The 23,877-nt window shown below is 39.9% G+C and overlaps 1 protein-coding gene across 1 annotated transcript in view; it reads right to left on the bottom strand.

The window, feature by feature from the left end:
• The window catches only part of SLC1A3 (solute carrier family 1 member 3), a 78,480-nt gene that overhangs the window by 34,515 nt on the left and 20,088 nt on the right, over positions 1-23,877 (bottom strand). Inside the window, exon 3 of the mRNA XM_025436217.3 lies at positions 22,406-22,543. Coding sequence (XP_025292002.1) covers positions 22,406-22,543 — 138 coding nt within the window. The remainder of the gene's footprint in view (positions 1-22,405; positions 22,544-23,877) is intronic.

Below are 23,877 nucleotides of genomic sequence, written 5' to 3' on the forward strand. Positions count from 1 at the left end.
AAACACCTAGCATCTGTTCAAATCTATTATGAACCATTCGCTCAGGGAGAGAGACCGTGAAAGAATTGCAAGCAGCTGCCAAGAAGCGGGCTTGCGGGGGATGCCACGCTCAGGCCGTGAGTCTGGGTGTGACCTACTCACTGGGCAACACGGTTCCCGACCACGGACTGGCCGCGACCCCCAGCACGCGGCCAGTCGACAGCGCCCCTGAGGTCAGCGCTTCCGAGGCCTCATAAAACAGTTTAGGCAGTCCATCTCAGAAAGGGCCCCGAAACCTAAGCTAGCACACCAGTCTGGCTTGTCACATTCGGTTTATGAGGCTGAGCCTATGCTCTGCGGTGGAAGCACCGCGATTTTCAGGATCCTATCCATTTCCAAGGCCGCAACTCGCAGTAGCGGTGTCAGTTTCTCTGATTCAGCTTGCAGAGGTTTTTCAACTTTATTTCATTTGCCAGGTCCTGAGAACAGTTTTTGGTGACAGTTTTTCCCACTGTGCATTTACTCACAGAGTCACTCTGGGAGGAGAATAATGAAGCCATGTGACCCAGCAGTGTTGGTAACACGTAGCTATATTGAGTTACTTTCTTTTCAGTGAATATTTCAGGCCCCGTTTTGCACCCTGGGTAACTCTGGGAACTCTCCAGAGGCGTGCAGAAGACGTGAATCTAGCTCTTTGTGTCTGCAACTGGACACCTGTTATTGATGCAGAGGATGAAAAGAAAACACCAAACACACATTGTTCTATTTTTAAGCCGTTGTACTCAGTTCCAGGGGAGGGAAAGATGCCCTTTCTCCCCTTGGAAGTTGCCAGAGCCAGCTATTCTGCTGTAGCGTAAACTTAATTTCCCAGCTTTCAAAATAGATGATCTTAAGTACTGAGGGAGAGAATATGCAGTGTGTGTGCGCGCGCGTGTGTGTGCATACCAGTTGGAGCTGGGGGTGCCAAAATAAATCTTTTCCTCACAGCCGGAAATGCCTATCAGGGAAGCAAACTAGCTGGCAACCAGAAAACTCTCACGTAATGCTCACTGTTTTAACGACACACACTCTCATGTCCTAGGGCAGAATGTGGCATGTCATGACTTTAGCAGGCACTCCACTAAATGTTCACTGAAAGATTGAATCAGTGAATCTTTCCAGGAATAGCATGGCAAAACACTCTGCCTGTTTAAAAGAAAAGAAAGAACGAAAAAAGCCAACTGGAAAAGTTGGCAGTAGGGTACAATATTTCTCTGTCAAGAGTCCAAATGTTGGCTTTTCTGTTCTGACACTGCTTCCTTGAGTGTCTATAAGTTTCAGGAACAGCTCGGTCACCTTGGAATTTTGACCCTTCTTCCCTCCTATGTCAACATCTCCAAAAAATGTTATGCAGTGCATAATCCTGTTTTACACGAAAGTAGAGGCTTCCATGAGACTTTCTAAAATAACAGAAAACACTCTGGGATCTCAGAAAATGATTGTTGCCAGCCTCTGGGGTTGGAGTACCAAACTAAATGGTTCCTTGCTCGCACCAAACTTAACAGTGGGCATTGGCAGTGGGGCCACCTGGTTACACTGCCAGGGCACGAGAGGTTTCCTGGAGGAAGTGACATCCCAGGTAAGGCCTGAAGGTGAGGGAGAGTCTCAGGTGAAGAGGCCAGAGAGGAGTCAATCAGGCGTGAGAATGAGACGGCACGGATAAGCAGGAGCCACAAAAGACACTCACAAGTTTGATCTTTATCCCAAAAGCAATGTGAGGGGTAAGCTCAGAGTTGAATTCTAGTTAGACTGTAGAGTCTTCACGTAAAAAAGTAGGTACGGGATTAAGCAGGAGGACTGTTCCTGTAGATTAGATGAAGACTGTTGGACTAGGGTGGGGACAGAGGTCTGGGTCAAAAGTCAGAGTTAAGGAAGTAGAATCAATAGGCCTGGGGCAGGGAGGAGGAGCCGAAGGAGAAGACTTAGTTTCTGGCTTAGCTTCTGGTTTCTACATTTCATTTTGATAAAACAATAAGAACAAGAGCCCTTTATAATAGTTTTTCTGCTCTTTCCAAATTAAAATCGCTCAGTTCCCCTTCTGTATTTATATTCTTTCACCAGGAGTAAATTTATTCTATATGAACTCACTATCTTCCTAATAATGAACCAGCACTTTTAAATCATAATAACTTGGGATGCTCAAGTGGCTCAGTTGGTTAAATGTCCACTCTTGATTTCAGCTCAGGTCATAATCTCAGGGTTGCGGGATCAAGACCTTTGTTGGGCTCCCTGATGGGGGTGGATCCTGCTTGGGATTCTCTCTCTCCCTCTCTCTTTGACCCCCTCCCCACTCTCTCTCTATATTAGTAACTTGGAAGGCACCCGTGGGCCTTTTTAAGGCTAGGAGGAGAACTTAGAATTATGAAGTCTTAACTTGGGCCTTTAAGCTTATTTTGCATATAGTTGTAGTTACGTAGTTGTGACTCATTCTATAGCTCATGTCCATTTTGAAAGGAATGAAAGAATTGCATCCTCAAAGGGTAGCCCTGCCTAACTCAATGTTCTCTGGCCAACTGAGTTTTACCAGCTCCTAAAAGTTGTGGTCACCAATTCCCTTCAACGCCTCTTTCTGCTACAGACTTCTAGTGCTTTTATCTGTTTGTGAATCTCTTGACCTGAAACCAGGGTTTGAGGGACACAGAAAGATGTCAAACAAATTCAGATCATGGAAAGCTAATTTTACATGACAAACAATCTGGTCTCTTCAACAAATTGTAAAAGACAAGTGTGAGACAGAGAGAGAGAGTGAGAGAGAGAGAACCGATTAAGAGATTTAAAAACACAAAGCAAATCCAATGTATGATGTGGCTTGGTTCAAATCAACAAACTAAAAAAGAAGGAGAAAAGAAATGGGGATATTTGAAAACAGATCAGATGATTATTGTTAATTTTTAAACAAATGATAATGAGAATTATGACTATGTTTAGGGAAAAGAATTCTCTTTTTAGAGATAAATGACTCCAATAGAAACCAGACTTTACCTTACACTATGGACAGTCCTGATACTGTATCAAGGAGAGAAGGCTTTCCTACTCTCATCCCAGAGCTAGAGGTCAAGGTAGAAAGAAAGAACAAGTTCCCCTAACATTTATTTAATATTATTTCCCCACCTGCCTCTACACTAAGAGTTGTGTGCCCCAGATAAATACAGTAAGGTAGACTGATATTCCTGGACTCGACTTCCACGTTTGCCTAGCAGTTTTATTTCTGAAAAGAAATTGAAAGTGAAATCAATGATCCTAAAAGTTTAAGTTAAATTTTAAATGCTCTAAAGCAATCCACAGTGGAACATTTTATACTTCATTACTTTTGGAAAATGCACAGTTATTCTCAATTGGAAAGGCATAGCTTTCTCAAGGGTTGGGATAGGAGGGAAAGGAGTATTGGGGTATCAGAAAATCTTCAGGGTCCTTTTATTTTATTTTTTTGGTAATTTTTATTTTATTTTTTTACAATTTTTTTTTACTTAAATTCAATTTGCCAACATGTAGTATAATGTCCAGTTCTCATCCCAAGTGCCCTCCTTAGTGCCCCATCCTTAGTCACCCCATCCTCTACTCTCCTCCCCTTCCCCAACCCTTTGTTTGTTTCCCAGTTAGGAGTTTCTCATGGTTTTTCTTCCTCTCTAATTTTTCCCCACTCAGTTTCTCTCCTCTCCCTCATAGTCTTTAGGTTCCTTTTAAACTCCACAAGTTTATATAGCTCCTTCTGCTCTCCTCACACCAAAAGAAAAAAAAAAAAAGAAAGAAAAAAAGAAAAACACATTATATTAGTTACTATTAATTACTAAGAAGAGTGATTTTTTTATCCCTCAAGCATGTTGGGACTGGACAAATTTTGAAGACCTTTGATCTGGACTTTTCTTTGGGATATTTTCTCAAAGTGAACTATACCTTGATCTTTCAACAGTTAGAAATTGTTTTAGTACAAATCTGTTGGAATGAAGTTCTTGCAAGAGATAGGAATATCTTTCTTTTTAACAAATAACATGCTACAGGAAGACGAGAGCCCTGCTCCTTATGTCACTTTTCAATCTTGATTCTTATGAACCAACAGAAGAGATAGGATTGTTTTTTTTCTTTGAGAATCCCTCAAATAGGAATTTAAGCCCATTGCCTATTTTTCATGATAGAGATAACAAAATACCAGAAACTACTTTACCCATGACCTAATCAGACAAACTCATTCATTTAGGATTGACTTGGTGACTTTTAAACATGCATAAGGACTATAATAACTGAACTGTACAATCAGGGCCGTTCACTGTATGTAGTATAAAAGTGTAGATTTGCGGTGTTTCTTTTGAATGGTTTTTTTGTTTTCATATATTTTTTCTTCTACTGAAATCTTAGGAACCTGTGAACCACAGGTCATTTATGTAGTTGGAGTCATGAGCTCAAATCCTGCACTTTTGACATTGAGTCTTTCGACAATGTATGCAGTTGAAAGGAAAAAGAGAGAGAATCACCATCTGTAAAAGACCAGTAACATGCCGGGCAAGCTCATGCTTAAAGAAATTCTTTACAAGCTGCTTTCCTGATGAGGCTGCACTTTATGAATGTGCATTTCAACTAACTGTACATGTGGGAAGCTGGTATCAGTAGCTCTGTGTCATAAGAAGGACAAGGGGTTCATCCAAGAACACTGTGATTGTGAACAAAGCCTGTAGAAACTGTAGAAACTGTAGAAACTGTAAATACCTTCCAAGGGTAACCAAAGGTTGTAAAAGCCAAACTCTCATACTGTACAGAAGGGGAGACAGCAAGAGATGAGATATGGTACAGAATACAACTGGAGGTTGTTCAAAGACCTGATTAATTATGGCACCAACAATGGTAGATTTTGCAGGCTCAAATTAGTTTAAGAATCGTGTTCCAAATTATTTTAGTCATCATAAAAACATTTTATTGACACAAATCTCAAAATTCCTTGAAAAGTTTCTGAGTTAAATTTTTGAAACTTAAAAATATGTATTGCTCAGAGTGGCATAGTCCTACGTGTAGGTAAAAAAAAAATCAAACATACAAATCTTTTAAACTTTTATTTCAACATGGAGATGGTACAATACTCTTTAAAAGCTTAATAATGGATTCTCTATTCTGTTCCACTGATCTATATGTCTTTGTGCCAGTACCACACTGTCTTGATGACCACAGCTTTGTAGTACAACCTGAAATCTGGCATTGTGATGCCCCCAGATATGGTTTTCTTTTTTAAAATTCCCCTGGCTATTCGGGGTCTTTTCTGATTCCACACAAATCTTAAAATAATTTGTTCTAACTCTCTGAAGAAAGTCCATGGTATTTTGATAGGGATTGCATTAAACGTGTATATTGCCCTGGGTAACAATAATGGGATGGTATTTACAAGAATAAAGTACTATTTCTTGCACATCTATGCATTTGGTCCTCAACATAAAAAAAGGACAAATACAAACCAAATGGTAAATTTGAAGTGGATTAATGCCTTAATTAAAAGAAAATTCTAAGTGATCACACAGAAATGCAGAACAGTTTAATCCTAATTCTATAATGCTATAGAAAATAATAGTGATTCAAATAACAGGACTCTAAATGCTCACTACAAACTTAGAGTTCTCAGAGCCCAGTTTATCCTCCTCCATGTAACGGCTGGGATAAATTAAAAAGAACAAAATTCTGTGATAAATTGTGATAAAAGAAACTCTTCTCTTCTAAAGCATATAATGGTTGTCACTGCTGCCTTTTCTCAAAAAAGGATTTCAGTTGTAAAAATAAAATAAAATGGATGATTAGATTTTGGACGTTTGTTAGAAAATTTGACCATAATCTGCCTTTTTCTGGTGCTGACAAAAACCTCTTTCCATGAAAGAATCGTTGGTTTAATCTTAACTTTTATATGTATTCTTTCGTGTTAAGTAGACCAATGGGTAGATTGGCAGGAATAATGTACCAAAGTAAAATTGATTAAATTCACTTTAATATATTTGATCTCTGTTCCTCTCTCTCACTCTTTTTTGAGCAAAGCTGGGAATTCCAAATGACAAAGAAAATGTTTACTTAACAAAGATACATTTGCATTTGAGTGTATCTTGATTGAATGTAAAAAATGAAAAAATTTATTTGGAAAGATCTAGTATGTCTTGCTCCAGAGAAATTCATGGCAGCTAATTTTTGCCTTTTGTACATTAAAAATAATTAAATTATTTTATTCAAGTCCTCTTGATAAGTTGCATAATGACCAGCATGTGGCTGAAAATAGAAATTGGTTAACAGTGAGTGTTTGCTGAGTACTCACAGGACTCATAAAATATTTTAAGAGGAAAATGATCAAATTAGATTCTTACTTGAAATGACTAAGGAAGAACTACACATTTCCAATGGGATAATTGAAGACAAATGAAAATTAAAGCTTAGTCAAGCAGAATCATGAAGCTTTCTTTGCATCTCCCGTGTGAGTATGATTTGGGGGAGTCTAATTCTATTATAACTCTCACAAATATGTATTCTAGAACGCAGTGTCATATGGGATGTGTATTTTATTAGAAGAGATACATTTTGGGCTGTGGACAGAGATGATTTCAACAAGAAACATCCCATGGGACCAATTTTATCCCTAACTCTTATATCCCAACAGTACCATGACATGGAGTGGATATATCGTACTTTTAAATTTCTGCCCTTTTCTCTAATTTCCCCATAGACATTATTTTTACTCCACTGAGGCAGGAATTACTTGTACCTGCAAAGTTTCAAGGAATCTTTCTTTCCTTCCTCAAAAATCCCTCTTCGAGCATTATCTGTAAGTAATGTAACTTCTATTTCTGGCCAAGAAGAAATATTGAAATCCAAAGCTTTCAAAGACTTCAGAACCACTCAGTAGAATTTTGTCCTTAAAGAGACCACAAATATGAAGCCACAAATTGTTTTACTTCTAACATCCAATTCCCCTTTCCCAGTAGGGAGGTTAAGTTGTCTTTGTCAACATGGTCAAACTGCTGCACAGCATTATGCTAGGGGGCACCTCCTGGGACCTTGACTGCAAAGCCTAATCAAAGTGGAGACACACTGTCTCCCTTCATGCAGCTTGCATTTAGAGAGGACACTCTGGCTCTGAGCCACCAAACGCAAATCACGGGGCTGAAGAATACAGCCGACCCACATACCAGAGTGTGGTTTTGTCCAACCACAGGGGTCAGACACTACTGCACAATGTCTCACATTTATATTTCCAAAAAGCTTGGGATATTTTGTTTATTTTTTCGAGGGTTTTAATCTCATGCCCCTTGTGGGGATTTCAAAACAGAGAGGATAATCTGAAACAGTAAAATAAACAGAGGAAGCCAATTTTAGTAGAAAAAATCCAGCCCTTGTTATCAAGGATACTTCATGTAATACTCTATTGGTGTTTTTTAAAATTCCAGAGCTCCCTTGGTTAGACCAAAAATCTATCCTGTGTCTGGCAGCAGCACCCATGTTGCGCTCCTTGATAGCATCTTCAAAAGACCCAACCATCTTTAGTTTTCCATTAATAATCTAGTTTTGTTTTAAAGAAGTGTTCAATGGCTTAAATTTAACTTATACCAAAGAGTCTTTGGGGTTTTCCTTAATGAACACAAAGGAATGACATAATTAGTACATTATGTCTACTTCTGTAAAAGGATGTCAACATCAACACAAGAAATTGTTTGGGTCGTAGTCCTATTCAGGCATAAAAGTTAGCAATAATCAGGATCATGACAAATTAGCTCATCAAGTAAAAGTAAAACTTGCTGCTGGGAATTCAAGAAATGAGATGGAAACTGAATGAAACAGTCCTCAAATTAACAGAATGGCCAGTTGGCAAACTTTACTTTGGCTCTCACTGGTGGTCAAAAGGCAGTAGAAGTCATTCTTCAAAGATGCAGAGTTAAGATTTGGATTTAATGACTTACTAGTGCTTTAAACAAGGGAGTGTCTTAAAATCACAACTTGAGGGGCTCTTGTAATCACCCAAATGCAGACACCTAAGGAAAGCAAACATTTACTTTCTGAATTGAAAATAATTGACCTGGAATTATAGCTCATGATAAAAAGAATGATAGGAAATACATAATCCAATAGTATTGTAAAAGATCTGAAAAGAATTTTCACCACTGGGGCACGGGGCCATTCCATAAATCAAGATGTACCAGGCCACTGAGGCAGCTCATAAAATCTACTTCCCACTCCAGTATCAACACTCCAGTCTTGGCATCCACGTTCCTTGATTTGGGGAACCTGGCTATATCCATCTAGAGGTTTTCTTGCCTCAGTCTGTGTCTTCCCCAGCCTTACCCCCAGTGACCTCTCAAGGCAACCACAGGGATAGCTGAAGATGTGTCAAGTTAGAGAGATCATCTGACTACTGCCCTGAGAACTTAAGTTCTGGCTAACCCAAGTATCTATACCACACATTTCCAAAAGTGAAATCCAGGCATCAGGTGAAAGCTCTATGATTCAAGCAGTGTATGATGTTTGTTGAAACTCTGTGTAAAATTTCTGTGATAGGTTAGAATGATGAGCAATGGTACAGAATGCCTCTTCCAAAAAAATTGACATTAAAATGTTACGCCTCCCTTATCTAAAAATTTTTTTAAAATTGTGTTAAAAATCATATGACATAAAATTTACCACCTTAACTCTTTTAAATGTACAGTTCAGTAGTGTTAAGTATATTCACATTGTTGTGTCACCTGGCTTATTTTTTATTTTTATTTATTTATTTAAAAATGAACTTTAGATTTATTCATTTGACACAGAGAGAATGCGCACATGCCCAAGTAGGTAGAGCATCAGACAGAGGGAGAGGGAGAAGCAGGCTCCTTGCTGAGCAGGGAGCTCAAGGTGGGGCTTGATCCCAGGACCTGAGATCATGACCTGAGCCAAAGGCAGACTCTTAACTGACTGAGCCACTCAAGAGCCCCTGGTTTATTTTTTAAATTAACCTTATTTTTTATTCACTATAACTCAAGAAATTAACATATTATATTTTAATGTTGCAAAAAGTTATAATTGATTAGTGTACATATGTTTTAAAGTATTTCAATAATATTTTAATATAGCCAAAGACTGAATAGTTGAATTTTACTATTTTTGAGATGAAAATGCACAATTATAGACTACATATCTTATGACTTGAAACGTTGTAGCTAAAACATAGATTTTTACAGGTAAAAGCAAAAGCAAAAAGAAGAAGAAGAAGAAGAAAGAAGAAGAAGAAGAAGAAGAAGAAGAAGAAGAAGAAGAAGAAGAAGAAGAAGAAAAAGAAGAAGAAGAAGAAGAAAACAGCAAGTGCTGAAAAGAATGTGGAGTAATTTGAAACCTCATATACTGCTGGAGGGGCTGTAAAATAGTGCAACTACTCCGGGAAGCAGTCTGGTAGTTCTTCAAAAGATTAAGCAGAGTTACCATATGATTCAGCAATTCCGCTTCAAGGTATGTACCCGAGAAAGATAAAAAACATATTCCCATACATTTTCATAGCAAAATTATTCATTATAGCAAAAAAAAAGTGAACAACTCAAATATCCACCAACTAATAAATGGATAAATACAAAGTGGTATATCCATATGATGGAATATTACATGGCCATTAAAAGGGAATGAAATACTAAGATGTATGACAACATGGATGAACCTTGAAAACATGCCAAGTGAGAGAAACCTGTCACAAAGGACCATATATTGTAAAATTCCAGTATATGAAATGTCTTGCATAGACAGATTGTAGAGAAAGAAAATAGATTGATGTTTCCTAGGGCTAGGGAAATGAGGTAATTAGGGAATGATGGCAAAGGAGTCTTGGGTTTCTTCCTGGGGTGGTGAAATGTTTTAAAATGGATTGTGGTGGTGGATGCACAACTCTGAATGCACCCAAAGCCATTGAATTATGCATATAATATGGGTAAATTGCATGCATGTCAATTATATCTCAATAAAACTATTAAAAAATAAGTGCCTTCTTGAAGGGGGTACCTGGCTGGCTCAGTTGGTAGTGACTCTTGATCTTGGGGGTCATGAGTTCAAGCCCTGTGTCGGGTATAGAGTTTACTTAGAAACAAACAGAAAATCCCAGTAAATCAAAACAAACCACCTTTATAAGGGTGCCTGGCTGGCTCAGTCAGTAAAACATGTGCCTGCTGATCTTGGGTTTGTGAGTTTGAGCCCCATGGTGGGTGTAGAAATTACTTAAAAAATTAAAGAAATTACTTAATAAAATCTTTAAAAAAAGTGCTATCTTGAAATAAACCTAAATCTATCAATACCAATGAATAATTTTAGAGGCTTCATAGAAATAAAATAACCCCTCCCTCTACAGTAAAATGGCTTCTATAATTTTATTTATTTATTTATTTATTTATTTATTTATTTATTTATGAATCCCTATACCAAAGTGGGGCTCAAACTCATGATCCCAAGATCAAGAGTTGCATACTCCACCAACTGAACAACTGGGCCAATCAGGGGCCCCTGATGTCTATCATTCTAAGGAACAAAGGGAAGTTAGTGGTGGATGGCCACGTTTTTCAGCAAGGGTCTCTAGCAGTTGAAAGTCTGATATATGTTGTTACGTAACACTCTTTCACATAAGGAAAGCATTCTTTTGTGATGTGTGCAGCCCTTCCCAGACACTTGATCTCACTTGGTAGTTGTTAAGCTACTGTTGAGATGCTTATTTAATAGGAAGTTATATATAGACTTCAAGCCATGTTCCCATTGAACATGTGTGTTCTGTAAGCTAAACCCAAATGTTTTCTGCTAAAATCAAATGATACTGGCTGCTCAATTCAGAGGGAAAAGCAATGAATGAAGTCAACAGATTGAATTCTCTCAATTTAAAAATTTTCCATCATAAATTTTTTTCTTTTTTTTTTTTTAAGAGAGTGCATGCGGGGTAGGGGTAGGGGTGGAGGGAAAGGGAGAGAGAATCTTAAAGCAGGCTCTATGCCCAGCACAGAGCCCCACGTGGGACTTGATCTCATGACCCTGAGATCATGACCTGAGCTGAAATTGAGAGTTGGACACTTAACTGACTAAAAGCACCCAGATGTCCCCACTATAAATTTTTCTTAAGGCCTTTTAAGAAACTTCTTAAACTACTACTGATCTGAATGCTAGCAGATAAGTAGGCTTGCACTATACCTAAATGATATTAGAGAACTTAAAATTGTCAATCATGCTTAGGTTAATAGCTTATACATGGAAATATGTTTCTAGTTTTGCCTTTACACTGCATGAGAGCCATATTGTCCTATAGTAAATGTGCTCCTATATCATACATAATTTAATATGTACACATTTTTTATTGTACCCATAAAAGTGTTAAGAATTTTTGTTTTGTTATTTCTAAATATGACTAAGAACTACTATATTGCATGGCTCTAAAAATGTGTTTGGGGACCATGCCAAACGAATGCTTGCAGATATTAAGCATACATCCCAAGAAAAGACTTCCAAATTCAATTCTAAAATTAAAAAAATAAATGCCAAGATTCCAGTATAGAAGCTGCTAATGCTTCCATTTTTTTCTTAAATACTTAGTGTGCAGGTTAGGTCTCCTGATATGAAGGATGTTTTTTCTTGTATATAACCCTATGTTATAACTGGGGAAAATTCTATGACATACTTTTTGGTAGATAGCTTTAAAATAATGAAACTTTGCCTCTTAGCACAAACACCCTTGAGAACATTGCATTCATATTACAGCTTACCTAGAAATAATCAGGAATAGAAGCAAATTCTGGAAAAGTTGTAAATTAAAAGAGTTACCAACAGTTGTGGCACTAACAGACTTTTCTGAGGTAGAAGAACCGTGGAAAAAAGAATAAACAAACAGAGCTATGTGTGCACATACACGCACTCATATTATGCTATCATGAAAATTGTGCCCCCAAATTTCATAGCATAAACATCTATTGCATCATCTCCTATTAAAGACATACCATGCTCTAGCTACAGAAGAGCTTTGGTAATCAATGTAAAAGCACAGATAGAGAAGTTTGTACCATAAATGGAAAGAAAGTGAAGAGCTTGGTTGACAAAACTTTCTTCAAGTAATTGACAGCTCTTGGGGTATGTGTGTATGTGTTGGCAGGTGGCATAGGACATTAAAGAAACATAAAATATGTCAAAATCATCTTAAAATATTTTACCTCTCTTATGTTTCCTTTGCCTTTAGAAATATAATGAAGTATCTGGCATTTGCCTCAAAATAATCCAGTAGTGGGACAGAGTGTAGGTCAGGGAGGCAGCGTAGAGATACTACAGATGAAACAAGACTGTGTGTGTGTATATATACAGATATTTTTGCTGGAAAGTACTGATAAGTTTAGGTAATATGGATGTTTTAGCAGGCTGGATCTAAGAGACCTACAGTCATCTTGATTGTCTTATGAAATACTTCCTAAAACATTAGCCAATAATCCTTTCTGACTTGTTTGCTTATCTCCAGAATCAAAGAACTCAGACACTGGCCATCTTTCCTCCAACACCTTATGAAAGGTAAACCCCTTAGTAATTTAAGGGAATTTTCTCTGAGAAAAACTCAGGTAGAAACTCAAGCAATTGTTTAAAATAAATACATATGTAAATACAGACATACATACATAATACACAGATGGCAAAACCACATGAGGTTTCCCCACATAAGGAAGTTTTAAAAATGAACATTTGAAAACAGTGTTACACTGGTATTGTAGATATTGATGGGTTCATAAAATAAGTGCATCATGGGTAGTGCACTGGCTGGTAGCCTGGGGATCTGACATGATACAAACATCTTCTTCAGGAGGAAGCTAAAAAGAAGTTTAAAACCTAAAAACCTAGATTCTACCCAGATTCAGAAGTCGCTGGATTTCCCAGCAGGTCAGTCCTCCAACAGAAAGTAATACCACCCCAAAACCTCCCTTCTGCTTATCATGAGATGCTCTCTAAACAGTGAGCAAAGGGATGACGGGATACTCAGTATGCCCTGGGGACATACAATCCATGACATTGTCACAGAAAGCCTTGTCTGGCTATAGAAACTCTCCCTTTCTCTAAGTATGTGTGTATGTGTACATGTATGAGGCTTTCTGTTGGTAAAACTCGTTTTATTTACTTATTTGTTTAGAGAGAGCAAGAGCGAGTGAGAGCGAGGGGAGGAGCGGAAGAAGAGGGACAAGCAGACTCCACGCCCAGCATGGAGCCCCACATGGGGCTTGATCTCATGACCCTGAGATCATGACCCGAGCCAAAATCAAGAGTTGGATGCTTAACTGATTGAGCCACATAGGCATTCCCAGACAAATGTTTTCTAATGGCTACACGTTCCCAATCATTTTCAGGGTAAGTGGTTCTCCTAGCAGAAGTCCATTCAAATCAGAATCAATAGACTGGGTGCACTCATGTTTTGCTCTACATATTTCTATATTGTTTTGCTCATACAAATGGTAAGCATTCATTTTTTAATGATTTTTACTAAAATCATATGGAATAAATAATGCTATGCCTTCGAGAGTATGTATTAGTAGGGGTGAGGGAAAAGCCAAGAAAGCTTTCTGGAAGAGGAGGTATCTGAACTAATAAGGATCTGACCAAAGAACGATTCTAGAAGAACTGTAAGGTGGTGGTCCTTAACTTTGATGCACAGTAAAATCACCTGGAGAACTACAGAGAAACATCAATTCCTAAGCCCCCATTTCGGACCAATTGACTGAAGAATTTAGGGAGGGGGGAGGAGAGGTGATGCTTCAGCACTATGTCCCATGTCATGTAATTAACATGAATGGGACAGTACAGACTCTCACAACGTGAACTCCAGAAGTGAGAGGTGCATAAGATGGTATCTCACTGTAGAAGCACCCCCTACCCTCAGCCTGCACCCAGTCCTTGAGCATAAACCTCCAGTCAGAATTCATCAGGTAACTTACTCTCCTGGAAGCTATTATGGCATCAACATAAAAAACCCCTCTATTCCCAACACCTCCCTCAGATCTATAGTTCCACAGTGGTTTGAAGGAAATTATCAAATTGGTAGTCTAAGGGGGGAGGGATTTATCTTTCTGAGTGAATGATTTAATTTTTAAGGAAGACTTTAAAATTTCTTTCTTTAAATTTTTTTTTTTTTAAATGGAACTTTCAAAAATTTCCTACAAACCAGAATTGATCAAAACCACAGGCAGGCTAACTTGAAGCTTCTGCAATTTACAGATAAGAGTTCCCAACTCGTGCAGGCCCAACCCTTTTGGAAAGTTGCATCTGACAGAGATCCTTGAGTTTGTGGCCTCTGATCTTTCAGCTCAAGAACTGTTCCATTTTTACCACAAACATGTTTTCACAAACATTCAGTTCCGAGGGGTTAGGTGACCATGGGCTGAATTCCTCTGGGCCGATGGTTTGTTGTAGCTGATACAACAGCTGGCCCAAACCCAGCCAGTGTGAGTAGAGAGTTGGGTCCAGATCACTGTCCCGATCCCATCATGTGACATCTGGAGCACTGGGTTCAGTTCTGGGAGTGAGGTACAAGGGAGGGCAATCAGGGTGGTGAGGGGCCCAGAAGAATGGGGACACTTAGCTTGTGTTTAGGTGTCTTTTGAATCTCTGGAAAAACCATCATCCTCCTTTGCTCCATATGGCACGATAAGGATCACTGGTAGGGCCTTGCTGGAAGACAAACTTCTCAACAGTTTGGGCCATCCCCAGAGTGGAATGTCTTCAGGTGGCAGTCACCTTCCAGGGGTGTGGAGGGGGGGTTCCTGCTGTGGGTGCCAGGCTGCACTGTTTCACCTCTGCGTGCTTTCCAGCTAGGAGAGCCTCAGGTCTTGTCCTCGCTCTCTTTGTGAAAGTGGAAGTTTCCATGGTGGGAAACCTTCTCAGGAGACTCTTCTCTCAGACTTCCCATCTGTGAGGCTATATTTCCTGGGGTGTGTGTGTGTGTGTGTGTGAGAGAGAGAGAGAGATTTTTGCTGGGAAACTCACCCTACCCCTGGGCTGGCTCTTACCGCATTTAACAGGGAAAGAGTCAGGTGTGAGGAAAACAATGAGGAACAACCACAACAGATGCTCCTTCTCTCCCGCTAATAGAGCTGTTTCCTGCTAGGGAGCACTAGTTTCCTGAACACTGGAGGGTCCGGAAAAGGGACGGTCACATCGCTCCTTGCATATTTTGTTTCCCACTGGGCTCATCCTGCCTGGGTCACCACTACTTTGTCCTACTGCTTTCACAGGCCTCTCTGCCAATCAGACTTGGAATTCCTTGAGGTCAGGGGTTCTTGTCTTCCTCACTGGGGTGTCCTCAGCTCCTAGAAAAGTGGCTGGCCCATGAAAAGTCTCTACAAATATTTCCTGAATGAAGTTGTCTGTAACAGAAAGGCAGACTTTGTCTGAGGTAGCTAGATTTAAAAGATTTTGTCTACATCTCAACAAAACCCAAAATCCGCTAAAATTTTTTTAAAATAAAATAAAAAAAAAACATTACCCAGATTTTCTTTCAGTATGATGAAAAAGAGAGAGAGAGAGAGAGAGAGAGAGAGAAGTAAAAAAAGAAAAGCCAGGTGATCTCTACCCCATAGATGGGTCTTCCCACTATATGGACCTTCCACCTCCTTCCCCAGATGGACATAACTTGCCTCCCTTTCCATGTTTCTGAGCAGCTTGAGAGAGAAAATAAAGCAGGACCAGCCTATTGGCTTCAAATGAGCGGGGTTGAAACTTCTTTCTGGCTGGCTTGTTTCCAGGCCACCATGAAGACTGTGTGTTGAGACAGACTGTGTTTGTCTAAAGTTTTGGTTGCGGGAAAGGCTCTGCTAACAGCCCGTGGAATCCGCAGCCTTGGGGATCCCAGGGTCCCACACACTGGGCCTGAGACTCAGGAAAGGCTGTGGAGTTGTATAACCAAGGAAAATATTTAGAATTATGCAGCTGTGATAAGGTAATCACATCCCATGCTCCAGGGGAAGAAACCAATCCCCTCCAGTGGTAAGGAAGGAATTCTCTTTGGCTCCCATGTTGTTATTTGATTAATTTCATGGCTTCTTAAATTTACCTTTGATAGGAAAGTGATCACTTCAAGGATCACAGACACACAAGACAGAGGCAATCTGGAGGCTTAGTGCCATGCCTCTGAACTGAAGCTGTCTCCTCTCACTCTAGAACTCTGATTTATACAGAGTGAATCACCAGGACAGCTCTTACTGATGTTACGTTACTGCACGAAGCTTCCACTAATTGAGCACATGCTATGTGCCAGGCATACAGCCTCACAACATATGTATCACCTTCATTTTACAGACAATGGAAGGGAGGCCCAGAAAACCTCCTCCCCCTCTAAGATAGATACTTTTGTTTCTTCTATAAAATGTATGCATGGGGTAAAGGGGGAAATCTGTAGTCCCTTTTCTCATACATAAATGCCTGGAGTATTTCAAATAGGCCTTAGCTATACTCCAGAGCCATGACAATCAATAGCTTAAAATATTAAAAAAAAGTTTTAAAAGATTTTGTTTATTCATGAGAGACACAGATTGAGAGAGAGAGGCAGAGACATAGGCAGAGAAGCAGGCTCCATGCAGGGAACCGGATGTGGGACTCCATCCCAGGACTCCAGGATCACACCCTGGGCCAAAGGGAGACACTCAACTGCTGAGCCACCCAGGCGTCCCAAAATATTAAAATTTTCTTAAGTGATTTTGGCTTTCATTTTTGCAAGCCCTTAATAAGCCCTTCACATGTCCAAGTAATTGATTAGGAATTGCCTAGCTCATTTTGCCTTTTCATGTTAAAAGAAATGACAAAACCTTAGATTATTCTTATTGTAACTGCCATTTCTCTGAAGCCAAAGGGATATACTTCAAGGTACAACATTTATCGTTTTTATTTTCTCAGGCAAAAGACCCCTTGTTGGTGATGGCAGCTTACTGGCTTTACCTATAGGCAAGTTCTACATCCCACCAAATACACTAGCCAACAGATTTGGAAGGAAGCTGCCTAAAGAATATGGGGCATGTCACAGAGCTTGTCACATGGAGGAGGCAGGTAATGTTATGCTTCTGGGTTTAAAAACAATTGTTTGATTGATTTTGGATACAGAAAGAATTGTTAGTTTTTCAAGGACAGATGGCATCCAAAGATCTTTTGCCCTTGGGAATGTTTAGGTAGAAGCTGGACGATGACTTGGAGGAGAAATTGTAAGGCTAGTTGGAGCAGAGCAGTGTTTCCAAAGTGGGGTCAATACAGTGGTATTTACTTATTCTGGTGGGACAGATGCCGCTTCTCAATTAATATTAAGTCACAGAGCGAGAAAGTCATTCTCTTCAATTCTCTTTCAGTTCTTGTATTACAGGAAAGATAAGTCTTATTATGGTACTAAAATGCATTTAACACCTCACTAACACCCTGTCCTCCCCAATTAGGCACCTTTCTAAATGACAGCACAGGTCTCAGGCTCTCAAAACCTTTCCCAGGCAATAGTAGCAATCCAGAATTTTATTACATTGTGATTTATTATATCCTTCACCAAACAAGTAACAGGAACTTTCTGTAATGATTTTAAAGCATTGGAAGAAAAGTATGTTGATTTCAAGAACATTCTAAGTAAATGAGAATGGGGCAGTATCCATATAACTTTGGGATGGAGATGCCATGACTTGAAAAGTCAGATGTGAAATCATGCCCTTCCTTGTACCCCACTCCCAGAATTGAACCCAGTCCCCCAGATGTCATATGACAGGATATGAACAGTGACTTGGACCCAACGCTCTGCTCCTACTGGCTGGATTTGGGCCAGCTATTGTATTAACTGCAACAAACCATTGGCCCAGAGGAGTTCAGCCTGTGGTCATCTAACAAGAGGTCACCTAAGAGAGGCCCAGCCTTACTCTCTCATCATTGGAATTAGGATTTGCTTAAAATATTGTGTGATTTCAGAGATGCTGGGAAGCTCTTTCTCTCTACACAACATATATCTTCTTGAGGGCCATATCTTTGTATTCATGTATCTTTTGTGCCTAGCTCAGTGTCTGACAAAGTAAGAGCTCAAAAAATAGCTGTTAATGAACGAATGAATGTTAGAAGATAAACTTCATCCATTTTATGATTCAGCTCGAGCGTGCTCTACCATAGGCCTCACACACTGATGCCACTTTCTTGCTGTTGACATTCCCTCACCACTCCCCTTTTATTTACACTATACTCAACTCCACAGAGATCATTTGTAAAGTGATGCTCCCCACTTTCAGAAAACAGGAGACACAGTTTGAGGTAAGCGATTGAGGAGGAATGCACAGTTAGATGAGAAAAGAAGAAAGTACTAGTTTTCTGAAAAGATGAAGGGGGAAGTGATAGTTATGTCTACAAAGCACAACCTGAAATGGAGTTTAATTATTATCTAGTGAACTTAATCAGGCTAAGCCAGCCAAACCAACTCATATTTCTGGCATGAAATATCTAGTTTGGCTGCCTATGCTGACCAAATCAATAGAAATTGGCGCCAAACCTTTATTTTATGGTGTGGTGTGTTGGCACAGACTTGCTCTTCTTGTTCAAAAACACAGGTACTTGAGTACAAATCCAGCCATTAGGCTTGCTCCCAGCTTCTCTCTGGCAGCTCTGGAATGCTAATACACACCAAGGATATTTGGAAAGATTGGAATATCAAATTTGGGAAGAGGAGACATGGCTTATTGGAGCTTTAAAGCCACAATTCACAAACGTGGATGTTTCAAGAAAGAAAACCTAACTTAGATTTCTGAACTTTATTTTTAGTTTTTAAAAGATTTTATTTATTTATTTATTTATTTATTTATTTATTTATTTATTTATTTATTTGTTTATGAGAGACACACACACACAGAGGCAGAGGCATAGGCAGAGGGAAAAGCAAGTTCCCTGGGAGGAGCCTGATGGGAGACTCAATCCCAGGACCCTGGGATCACGACCTGAGCCACCCAGGTGCCTCAGATTTCTGAGTTTAAATATGACTTTAATACAACTAAATGTACAGAATCTTTTAAAACAAAATACCTCACCCAACAAATGCACAAAGGGCTTCAGGCATTTCAGTTTTCTGTCTGTAGAAATTCTGGGCCTTCTGCCTTAAAAGCATTAAGCCTGTCAAATATTTTCCCACCGAGAACTATTTCTAGGGGAGCATGACCCCAGAGTTCTGATGCTGGTGTTCCCATCGGGTGCAGGAAAGATCAGCACAGCTATGACACAATGTGGTCCAGAAGATGGAGAGAAGTTTCCAATGGCTATTTGCTTAAGTGGCAATAAATGTGGTGTTCAGTAATATCACGCTGAGTAATATCATGCTTTTGGCATGCATGGAGCTGTCAACATTTGAATAGGCCAAAAGGGGAACCCAGTGATAGCTCTATGGGTGGACCTGGTTGGCAGTGCGTCCCTTACAATTAATAGCACCCACATTCAAACCTGCATTCCTATGTTGGTAGCCCTCCTGGTCTACAGATCAGCTTTGTCTGGCTTGTAGTGTTTTGCTCAGCCAATTGTAACAACATGGAAGAGCCCTGAGGTTCTTGAAAATTTTTAGGTTTCTGGACTCTCTTGAAACATCAGATTTAGGCCTTATGGACACATGGCAAAAATTGTGTCTCTTGTCTACACTGCTCTGTAGCTGGGTCACTTTCCACCTATCATCACACTTCTTCCTGTTACTTCTCTCGTCAAAAAAAACTATTTCTTGGGCAGCCTGGGTGGCTCAACCGTTTATCGCCGCCTTCAGCCCGGGGCCTGATCCTGGAGACCCAGGATCAAGTCCCACGTCAGGCTCCCTGCTTGGAGCCTGCTTCTCCCTCTGCCTGTGTCTCTGCCTCTCTCTCTATCTCTCTGTGTCTCTCATGAATAAATAAATAAATAGAATCTCTTAAAAAAAAAAGAAAACTATTTCTCTGTATCCATACCTCTATCAAAGTAAGAAAACAACAAATAGCGTGAAAGGGCAGCTTCATGTATCACCATCACTTGCCTGGCCACAAGAGGTATTTGAGTTTGCCTTTCCATTCTAAAATAACGGACCTAACTTTGTTCCCTCCCTAGGCAACACATTCTCCAATGCGTTCTCCACATCCTCTAACATCTCCCAACGCACATGGAAGTCCTCCAGGGATGTATGTAATCTGCAGAGGTTCCCTCTCCTCATTCCCTTTGGGTCATACCCCTGGCCCCTTATTGGTTTGGATTCATTGTATTTAAAAGCCTAAAGGAAAGTCTTATCGAATCAATCATTCATTGTTATTGATCACAAGTATCCAAATTACCTTGTAACTTGGAAATCACTCCTTTGAGATCAACACCAAGATCTTTGGCAAACTAAATTATGCCCCTTGTCTCAACACAGTCCCGGGAAAGGGCTGAGACTCTTTTCATGGTCCTAAGCGGCAGCAACCCCAACTTGTAATTAGGTGACATTTTAAAAGTTCATTTTATATTGGTTGCTTGCAGCTTATAATTCCTTTCAATATTGTAAATGTTGCTAGTTTTCCCACAGTTTACCAACAAATTTCTTTTCAACCATGTGAAGGGATAGTGTTTTTTTTTTTCCTGCAAAATTATTCAATGAAAGCTTGTTTTCCTTCAAAATAGTTGGTGTACTAAGTATTAGAAAACATCAGGAAAAGCCTGATGTTGAAGTAATTGTCAAGTAAGTATTAGGGGGAAGTAATATTTTCTCTAATTGTACCAAATGAGGGCTTTCCTCTTAGAAAAAGTGACACGGTGGGTTTTTAGCACAATTCCCAGGAGGCAGAAACCTAAACCCTGGTGCCACCCTTGAAGAGACAGTATAAATGAATCCAGAACCCCTCAAGTTTCTGTCCAGGGAAGACTGTAGTGGCTCAAGTCAAATGCCAGCCAGTAGGGATGGGGATGAGGGCTGTCCTGCCCCACTAAATAAAATGGCGCATGGGCGTCAGTTCTGTCCTCTCAGAGCTATTGCAAGAATTTGCTTCCCAGAAAAATGTTAACATGAGGATAATAAAATGAGAATGTAAGCTCACATCAGCATTAACCTAGCTTCTGTGATAAGAGCTGGGGCTGCTATGATTACCCCTGGTCAGCAATCGGCCAGGACACTTCAGAAACAAGCACCCCAATCATCCTGCCTACATGATGGTTTTATGGGTAATTCCTCCTCCAATGGGAGACTTGTGTGCAGGCAATCACTTGTTTAAAGACCTGAACAAGTGGAAGCCAGTAGAGATCCGCAAGGCATTGGAGGGAAAGGCTGAAATAGTTCCTGTCCAGGTAAGGCTAGCCCCCCCAGGCATGCAGTAGTCAGAATCTTGCCCCATGACTTTTGAGTTGTGCTATGAAGTTCTTACTACACAGAGATCTTGCAAAGAGATTATAAGTATCCTTGAGAACTCCCTGGGAGGGGAAAAGATGCTCAGAGCCAGCTCCCATAGAGGTGGAGTGATGTGTCCAAGGAGGGACAGTGAGACAAGGCTGGAAAAAGAACAGGGTCAGTAGTACCTGAATTCTGGGCTTTAGCTACAAACCCAGAAACCATCCTGCTGGGACAGTGTCTATGGACATTCTTCCTTCATGTCAGAGGTGTGCTGTGGGGAAAGAGAAGAGTGGGCAGGAAGGAAGGTATAGTAACTTTTTAAATTTTTTTATTTTTTGCAACTTCTTGGCTCCATTTGTATTCACCAGTCACATGTACCAAGGACTCTTGAAGCATTTCCCCGGGCAGGAGTCAACTGCAACCTTACTGTCACAGAAAATAGATCCTACCCTGCAAAGCTTCCGCTCGTTGAGAATCCAAGTGTCAACTGACAAAATATCCAGATGGGGAAATCCCCCTCCCCCTCCCCCTTCTCCCACCAGCGTAAAAGGTAACGGGGGTGGGGGACAACTGGAGAAGGAAATGAAGTCATGCGGGTTCACCAGGAAAAGATAAAGTGTTGGTGGCAGCAGAGTTGGTGAGTGTGTTGTGGGCATTACCTCTTGCTGAGGCTTCCAGGAAGGCTCCCGCTCAAGTCCTGGTGGCTCTGAGAACAAGCATTCTTGCATCAATAGCTAATAGGCTGTCCAACCAGATGTTATCTGGGTGGGATAAGAGGGTGAGAAAACAGACCTGTTGTACGCTGTTGTCAACTGTATCGCTGTGGTCAGAGAAGGCTGGTTGTGTAGTGTTTAGCAGAGTGCCTCTTTCGTAGTGAGGCAGACCAGATTACGTGGCGGTTTAAATCCGTTTCCTCTTGTGATTGGTCAAATATGAGAGTCATAATCATTCATGCATTACTAAAGCCTCCTTTCCATCATTTTGAAGAGACTTTTTTTTTTTCTAGAACAGAGCATGCATCCAGCAGAAACCTAAAGCATTTGCTTTTCTAAGCGATCTTTTGCAATAAGCACACATTAAAAAAAACCCATCTGCATGTGGTACCTGTGACAAGACTGGAGATGATAAGTGGTAACACCAGCATCTGTAACATCCTCATCAGGAGTTCCCCAGGAAAAGAGAAGTACTTGACCTCCCGGTAGCTCATTCTGTATGGTCGCAGGGTAAATCCAAGGATTGTACCTGAAGGGAGAACAAAAAGGAGAGAAATGGAGTCTTTTTAAAGACTGAATAATCCTAGGAAAATGAAGTATTTGGCGGGTAGTCCCTCCTGTCTGACATGAGTATATTTATTTAAGCAGCAAATATTTGTGCTGCTTTAGGAGCAAAGGGGTGTGCGTCACACTTTGGTCATTGTCTGGAAGGGTCTGATTGAATCAGGGCTTTCAGAAGGACTCAGAGAAAAAAATGTTACTGGCTTTAGCAAATGAAAATTTTCTGTGTCTAACTTGAAAGCAGTAGAACCCATTTTGACATGGCTCAGTACAGAGTTATAAAGATAGGGGCACACCTAGGAGACAAATCATGTCTCCACGAGCAAGACAAAATAGAAAAGAAAAACCACCCTTATTGTAATGGATTTCCTTTGTAACAACAGATATTAGGACTACTAGCATAACCACTTATTCAGGGAGCGTAATTTTATTTTTTTCCAATTAAAAAAATTCCTCTTGCTCACATTGTTAATCCATTTTCATCATCCCCCTGTCTGCACACCATGTGTTCTGACTACATGGTCTTGATATTACCTTGGCAACTGTATTGTACAGACTTGTTAGTTGCTGGCAAAAGAAGACTCCAAGAGGAGCAGAGACTTTTTTTTACCAAAAATTTTTCCCCTCTTATTTTTCCTTTTGCTCCTGGAACTTTAAAATATATTTTAAAAAATAACTTCATCTATAAATTAAATTATGCACGATAGCTTTTGGAGTGTTTGGCAGCCAACAAAAATATTAAATAAACAGACTCCTTCTTTCCTTTCCCTAATTTGCTTTCCTTGCCCAAGAAAATTTACTTATTCCATTACTGTAAATATTTTCAAAATTTCTACCCCTGCTATTACTTAAAAACACGTGAGTTAAGAGAGAAATACTGAGCTATTTAGAAGCTAGAGTTTGGGGAAGAGGGAGAGAATGCTGGGTAGACATAACTTTTTCCAGAGGAAGCAAGCAGTTCGTTAAGAAAACCGAGTAGCCTAACTTCTCATGAAATAGGTTTCTTCTCTTAGGAAATGAGACACGAAGTTCACATCAGTTGTCACAGCAAAGCCAATTTCATATCTTAGGTCTCAGTAACCATGAAGTATCCATTCTTTGATTATATACTGTGATATTCAAACTAAGAGTCTGAATCTATGTGACTAGAAAATCTGGCTGATCCAGTTTTTAGGACTTTTAGGAAAATATTTATCGCAATGCAACAATACTATGCTCAAGAGAAAAGGTGATTTGGAAAACACAGGAAAAGGCAAGAGCCTGCCTCTATTGGTTTTATCACTTAAACAGCAAATAGCTAAT

Source organism: Canis lupus, chromosome 4 (assembly GCF_003254725.2).
Source record: "Canis lupus dingo isolate Sandy chromosome 4, ASM325472v2, whole genome shotgun sequence".
NCBI lineage: Eukaryota > Metazoa > Chordata > Mammalia > Carnivora > Canidae > Canis > Canis lupus.